This window comes from Balaenoptera acutorostrata, chromosome 15 (genome assembly GCF_949987535.1).
Source record: "Balaenoptera acutorostrata chromosome 15, mBalAcu1.1, whole genome shotgun sequence".
NCBI classification, from domain to species: Eukaryota; Metazoa; Chordata; class Mammalia; order Artiodactyla; family Balaenopteridae; genus Balaenoptera; species Balaenoptera acutorostrata.
The window spans coordinates 89,749,977-89,757,136 of NC_080078.1; the positions used below are offsets into that span (position 1 = coordinate 89,749,977).

The 7,160-nt window shown below is 61.2% G+C and overlaps 1 protein-coding gene across 5 annotated transcripts in view; it reads left to right on the forward strand.

The window, feature by feature from the left end:
* Positions 1-6,351, forward strand: part of DNAJC5 (DnaJ heat shock protein family (Hsp40) member C5) — a 31,553-nt gene extending 25,202 nt beyond the window's left edge. For 4 of the 5 annotated variants that reach the window (XM_057529029.1, XM_057529028.1, XM_057529027.1 and 1 more), the window contains 3 exons: positions 834-1,047; positions 1,701-1,872; positions 2,283-6,351. In XM_057529029.1, the coding sequence (XP_057385012.1) occupies positions 834-1,047; positions 1,701-1,872; positions 2,283-2,386 (490 nt within the window). In that variant the 3' untranslated portion in view covers positions 2,387-6,351. Of the gene's footprint in view, positions 1-833; positions 1,048-1,700; positions 1,873-1,955; positions 2,029-2,282 lie in introns of all 5 variants that reach the window. The other variant, XR_009005387.1, reaches the window with a different exon arrangement.
* Positions 6,352-7,160: the final 809 nt, after the last annotated feature.

Consider the following 7,160-nt stretch of genomic DNA (forward strand, 5'->3'; position numbering starts at 1 on the left):
TCTCTTCCCTCTTGCATCTCCCTCCCTCCCACCCTCCCCATCCCACCCCTCTAGGTGGTCACAAAGCACCGAGCTGATCTCCCTGTGCTATGCGGCTGCTTCCCACTAGCTATCTATTTAACTTTTGGTAGAGTGTCATGGATGTATATACACCTCCTGTCTTTTATCTGCATGTGTTTCCCCGGCCTGCTGGCCTGCTCGCTGTTTCACTGGTAGCCATTCCGTTGCATCTTTATGTGTGTAGTGTGTTCCCTTATAGCTTACGATTATTACCTTAATGTTTTCTTGGCAACAAAAAAACAGCAGTTTGTGGGTCATGTGTACTCCCTACCCTGGAACAGACGGCTCGGGGGGCAGGTCTGGATGTGCTGAGCTGTGATGGCAGGGTCTGCACACCCCGGGGTAGCCTTCCCGTATGGCTGAGCTTGCCCCTCCTGTGCGGTGTCACTGAGCAGCTGTCAGAGACCGACACTGTCCTCTGTGTTCTCAGCTTATCTCCTTATCAGTACAATAAAGTGCCTGTGCCGCACGCTCCTTGCCTGTCCCTCCGTTTGGCAAATGTACAGTCAGGACGCTAGAGGGCAGCAGCGGGGTTGGAAGTTCTTGGGAGTGCCCGCAGGTCAGCTCTCACCCGGGCACTTGCTGCTCTGTGGATGGTTCAGGACGGGAGGCTTGCCCTGAGATAATTGCAGAGATTTCTGTTGAGCCTGGCGTTCTCTAGTTCTGTGGCCGGTTGGAAAGGGAGGCGGTGACGGGTAAAACGTTCCTCTGCCGGCCCTCCATCCGGTGGATGGGCATGAGACGTGAGGCCAACAGATGGTTTTGGTTTGCAGGAAGCTGGCCTTGAAATATCACCCTGACAAGAACCCAGATAACCCAGAGGCCGCAGACAAGTTTAAGGAGATCAACAACGCCCACGCCATCCTGACGGACGCCACGAAAAGAAACATCTACGACAAGTACGGCTCGCTGGGGCTCTACGTGGCCGAGCAGTTTGGGGAGGAGAACGTGAACACCTACTTCGTGCTCTCCAGCTGGTGGGCCAAGGTGAGGACGCAGCTCCCACACTCACATCCCGCCAGGTGGATCTGGGCACATGGCGGGCTCCTCGTCCCCGTAGATAGGGGCAAAAGCCCGGTCCCAGCGGATTGTAGCTGGCCTGTGGCCTGCCTGCATCCAGCCCGAGCGCACAGAGCGAGGTCTGTGCTGAGTGGTGGCGTCCACAGCATTTTCTTTCGTGAGTCACTGTGGTAGAAGTAGGAAACGAACTTTTTCATCACTTTGTGGACAGATTTATTTTTGTGATTAGGGACGACTTGTTAGAAATATCTAGCTTGAGAAACTTGTGAAGAAATATTACTGTTCTATATCGTAACATTACTGGGTTTCCTGATTCTGTCCAGAGCGTGTGTCGCGTAAGGCCCGAGCACGTGGCTCACTGCCGGGCGCTAGGCTGTCGGAAGCCGGTCTGGCAGCGGCCGGTCAGCCCTCCTCCCCTCTCAGAAGTCACTCTTCTTTACGCAGCGGGTCTCCTCCCTCCTGCCCTCCTGTCTTCCCGTGTTCAGTGCTTTCTTTATTCTCCTTGATCTGGAAAAGAGTCCGCTGCTGGTGTGGGGACCCCTCTGTGACCCTGGCGGGGGGGGAGGGCGGGTGAGCGCTGCGTCCCGGCCTCGCCGCACAGCCACGTCTCCCGCCCCCAGGCCCTGTTCGTGTTCTGCGGGCTCCTCACCTGCTGCTACTGCTGCTGCTGCCTCTGCTGCTGCTTCAACTGCTGCTGCGGGAAGTGCAAGCCCAAGGCGCCCGAGGGCGAGGAGACCGAGTTCTACGTGTCCCCCGAGGACCTGGAAGCGCAGCTGCAGTCCGACGAGAGGGGTGAGTGTGCCCGCCGCCCGGGGCGCGCGCGAGGGGCGGGGCCGGAGCGGGCCCTGAACGTGTCGCCCTGTCTCGTCAAACAGGAGGGCACTGACACTGTGCGGGAGTGTTTGTGGTGGCGGCGGGACGGTTGAGGTGTGAACGTGGACGCCGGAGGTAAAGCAGGCGCGGAGGGCTGTCCCCGCCGCCGACTGTGGTGGCTCAGTAGGCGGGGAGGGCCGAGGGCCGAGGCCGCCGAGGAAGGTCGTGTGGGGCGGAGGTCCTGGCAGCCTCGCCCCGCCCTGGGCGCTCGTCTTAGGACCTCCGACCCCGGTCGAGCCACCAGGTGGCCGAGCGTGTCACCCAGAGACGGTGTCAGGGGCCGAGAGGCCCACCGGCCCGACCTGACGCCGCGCGTCGCTTGCTTGCAGAGGCCGCAGACACGCCGATCGTCATCCAGCCGGCGTCCGCCACGGAGACCACCCAGCTCACAGCCGACTCCCACCCCAGCTATCACACCGATGGGTTCAACTAAATTCAGGAGAAGCTGTGATTCGAGGGTCAGTCAGCACCCAGCCGCTCGACCTTAGAATCATGGACTGTAGTCCCAGAGAGGGGGCGGGAGCCACCCTGGCCCCGGGAGCGCAGCGCCAGCCCGCCTCTGTGCCCGCCCGCCCGCCCACCGATCCCTGACACACGAAGTGCGTAGCATGCAGTATTTAAAGCAGTTTAGCTACGGTCTTCTTCTTCTGTTGTTTCCTTTTTTAATAGCATGTACGGGGTTACGTTCCATGTCTGTCTGTGTTGTGAGCGTGTTGCAGCCAGGCCGCATTCCCCGGACGTGGGGCCGCCTCAGGGCTCTCGGGCAGGTCGACGCAGTGGTTGGACGGCCTGTGTGGTCCCTCACGGTCAGGCGGGCTCGGGCGGGACGGGCGCTCCGTTCCCCGTGCCCATGGGGGCCTGAGGCAGGTGCTGCCTGGCTGGAGCCGTGGGGTCTGCTCCCTGCCCCGTGCCTGCCTACCACGTGGCCACAGGCAGGGCCTCTGGACTCACCTGCCAGGAAGGAGCTGGGCCCCCTCTCCCAGCGCCGGGGTGTTTCTGTGGCGTTCGTCCCGAGGACAGTCTGTGCGGGACCCATTCCCCCCGTCTGCTCAGCCTCGTGGCAGTTGTTCCCCATGTCTGACCTGAGGCCCCCGCACTTCGAGCGTGCTCCCTCCCGGGGTGGGGATGCTCCCACACGTCCCCAGGCCATGAGCTGGATGGAAGGGGCGCCTCCCGCGGCCTCCACTCTCCCCTTCCCTGCATCGCCCTCCACATTCCTTCAGGCCCTCCTGGCCTCTTGCTAATGCTTTTTTGAACCTCTAAGAACCACAGATGGCAGCAGCGGCCCAATTAGTGGTGGTCAGGGGGGCTGAGAGTCCCGGCTGCCGGTGGCGAGTGGGCTGCACAGCCCTCCCCTCTGTGCTTCCCAGAGCCCTCACCCACCCGCTTTCCTCCGACTGCTCCCTTTGGCCATCGTTGATGGTTTGGGCAGAGCTAGAGACATCGGGCTCATGGAGAAAGGACCAGCTGGACCAAAGGCACACTCTGGGCAGAGGGTTGGGTCCCCAAGTGGCCCTGGTGCCCTTGGGCTTGTTAGCCCGCAGCCAGACCACGGAAGCCCCGTGCACCTCTGTCCGTGCACCGTCTGTGGGCTGTTGGAAGCCAGTCTGTCTTGTCCGCGTCCAGATCTGTGGTGGCCCCTGCTCTGAGGACTTGGAGACGTGGTTGTGCTGGGCCCGTGTCAGACCAGCACCTGCCCCGGGACCTGCGTGGCCCAAGTGGGTCTGGTTTCCCATCATGCACCTCGTGACCGCTGGGCTCCTCCGGAACGTCCAGTAGGGAAGGCCGTGGGGCAGGGGGCTGCGGGCAAGGAGGTCAGACGCACCAGGACACCTTCCCGAGCCACTGATTACCCCCACCCCACCCCACCCCGCCCCCGCCCAGGCCCCAGCTTGCCTGCTGCCCTCGCGGTGCTGTGTGGGGTGAGCAGCCGGCTCTGCGGGCACCAGGTCCGTGGGCACGTGTGGGTTCCATTTTGTTTGGGGTTTTGCCCTTGAAAACAATCACGAAGATGTTCAGCAAGAGGAGAGATCTGCGCTGATGTTAAATGAGAAATAATCTGCTGAAATCCGACCTCTCAAAAGGACAAGAAATCCATTGTTTGACCTACCCTGGAACAGGGAGGAGGCCAGACACTAGGACAGTCTTAGGTGCCAATTCCAGGCCAGCAAGAATTCAGCCTGAGAGCAGGCCCTAGTCGGCCTTCCTGGCGTTTCTGGAAATGACTTAGGAAGTGAGTCGTCGTTCCCTGGAGTGGCCAAGCACGAAGCTCAGAGGTGGGGCTTCAGGTGGGCAGCCGCCCCTCCCACCGGGACTGTGTCACTGCTTCGCGGGCAGAAAACTCCGAGGCCCATCACGCAGGTCAGGGCGAATCCCTGCCAGGTGTCTTTTGGTTCCTGAATCTTACTGATCGTCCGCTAGAAACGTGATGCTCCCCTGGAGGCCAGAGGGGCAGGTCTGGAAGTTTGTTGAACCCAGTCTCCTGTAGAATTTGTAAAAACTAAATAAATCGTGACGGTGGTGACAACAATCCTCGAGGCGGTGCTGATGACTCCGTGAGAGCTGGGTACCGCAGGGGCCAGGCGCAGGGACTGGACCACGCCCCCCCCCTCCCCTGACCCTGACCCCGACCCCAATCCCGAAGCACGTCCACTTTGTTGATTTGGAGGAAGAAGCCCTTTCAAAGTCTTCCCTGTCTGTGCTTTCAGGCCCTTCCCCTGACTGAAGACCTAGGTCCCTGGTTGCATTTCCCTTTTCTGTGTGTGGCCCACCTGCTTCCCTGGTGAGCAGGGTGTTGTGTCTGGAGGGCCCCCTGTTCGTGTGCTCGGAGGGGACAACCCTCTCTGCCTGCTGTGGTGGGAACAGGAGCGCCTCGGCCCTCGCTCCAGGGCCGCCGAGGCCAGTGCTGGGTGCCCTGAGGCTATGGCAGCACTGCCCGCCTGTGGCCTGCAGGGAGCGTGGAGAGGCCGCAGGGTGCAGACGGGAGCTGCCGGCCCGTAGGTTTCTGCTTTTGCTTGGTGACGTGGTCTCTTGTCTTTTCCGGGCGTTTTTCTGTTTTCAAACTGCTGTAGATGTTACCGCTCGTGCGTGAGCTTTCCTACTTCTCTGATGAGTCAAGCAGCCAGCACCGCTGGGGCCCCTTAGGCGTGCTGTGTCCACAGGGCTCCTGTTCGGGGAGGGGCCCTGCCGGGACCATCTGGTGTATTCTAACCTCGGGCGGTCTGTTCCAGGGGAGCTTGTGCAGTGCCCACCGGGGAGACGGGCAGCCTCCGTGGCCTGTGGTGTGAGACCACCTGTGAGGGGGGTGGGCACCGGCTCGTGGGCTCTCCCTAGAGGGGCCAGGCTCTGCGGGGGCAGAGCCCAGGGGCCCCGTCCATTCTTCCCTGGCTCTCAGCACATCCCACCAGGGGGACAGCGCGGGGTGGGGGGTGGGGTGGTGAGGGGCGTGAAAAAGTGACTGATCTCATTCCTTTCCCAGCGTTCTGAGCTGTGAGCCCGTGTGACACAGGACTCACCTGTTTTGCTGTTTTGGTTGTGACTCCTTCTCCTGTGGAATTTGGCAAAAGCAGCATTTTTACTGTCCTTTCAAGCACGGTTGGCGTCGTCTCTGCTGTAGGTGTGGGCAGTGTGTGTACATATGTGTATATGTATATATCACCCAGCGGCGTGACTGCCGCCGTCCGGGGCAAAGCGACAGTACAATAAAAGCGGGCTCCAGAACAGCCTCTGGTTTCTTGACGAGTCGGGGCAGGAGCAGGGGGTCTGGGCGAGCTCCTCTGCCAGGTGCACAGAAGGAAACACCGGCCCTGTTGTGTCCCTGGAATCAGTGTGGACGGCAGGCCGGGCGCCCGAGCGCTGCCGGTGTCGGCTCCTCCAGGGTAGGGTGCAGGGCTGCCAAGGTCACACCCATACCTGGGGGCTCACCTGACCCAGAGGTGAGTGGCTGGAAACCCCTCCCTCCCCTGAAACATTAAAACCAATTTTCTAAGCATCAGATACAATCAGTGACAAAGCCACATTCAAAGGGGTCTCTGTTCTGACCCCAGATCCACCCTGGAGGGTCCCCGGGGCAGGAAGCGGCTGGGCCTGGGGTCCTGTGGGCAGCAGCTTTTGTTGATTTTGTCTCCCTGGAATTAAGGGTGTTTCAGGGTGGGCGAGGGGAGCAGTTTACACTGAAACACGTATGCGTCATGGTTAGAAGCTAAACGCAGGCGTGTGGACCACGATCGTCCGTGTGCTGCTGTGTCCTGCTGCTGGGACCGGCCTCTGCCCTGAGCCCACGCACACACCTGGGGCGGGGCTGGAGGGTCACGGTGGTTCCCCATGGTGATGGTCTCTTACGTCTGAATGTTGACCTATAATAAAGATAACTTGTAAAAAATAAATGTTTTCACTGCAGACTGGGTGTATGTCTTATTCAATGATCCCTGCATAATCCTGCTTTAGGGGAGTCTTGCACTCTGGGGGCAGCTGACCTCGGCGGCCCTCCTGAGTCCTCTGGAGGCTGGGACCTCACTACCACCTGCCTGGTCTGAGTGTGGACAGACCCCTCCATTTTCTAAGTACCACGACTGGGGTGAAGGAAGGAATGTGTGAGCTGGGAGAGCCACACGCCACGGGCAGCTTGGACTGTGGGTCCTGGAGCCCTCCTGGGACACGGCCAGCAAGCCAGTGGCCAACAACCACTGGTCCCACTGTCCCCTCCTCTGGGAACCATCCCTGCCGCCCTCAGACAGCGGCCCCTCCATCCTGCTGCCCGTGAGCAGCTGCCTGGCCGGGTGAGCGGGGCTGCAGCTCTCCAGGAGAGCCGGCCAGTCCTGGGCCTGTCCTCAGCTGGCAGCACAAAGTCAGGAAGGGCTACCACAGAGGGCACCTGGCCAGCTCCTCTGCCCCTTGGGCAGCCCCACCCACGTCCAGCTCCACCCAGGGCATCGGCGTGGAGTATGCTTGGGTCCTCACGCCTGGACACCGCTGCCCCGTCTTCCTGGGTTGTCGCCAAGCTGCTGGGGACCCGGCCCTGCTCTCTGGCATCTCCCAGGCAGGGCCCATCCTCCTACCTGGCCCCCAGAGAGTTCTGAGATTTACCTCCCCCCCGTCACCTGGACGGCAGGGAGAGAGGAGCAGGGGACAGCCTGAGCACCACCACGCCCCCCTGGACGTGGTGCAGGCAGGTGCCTTTGTGCCTGTCTCCCACCCGAGACAAGCAT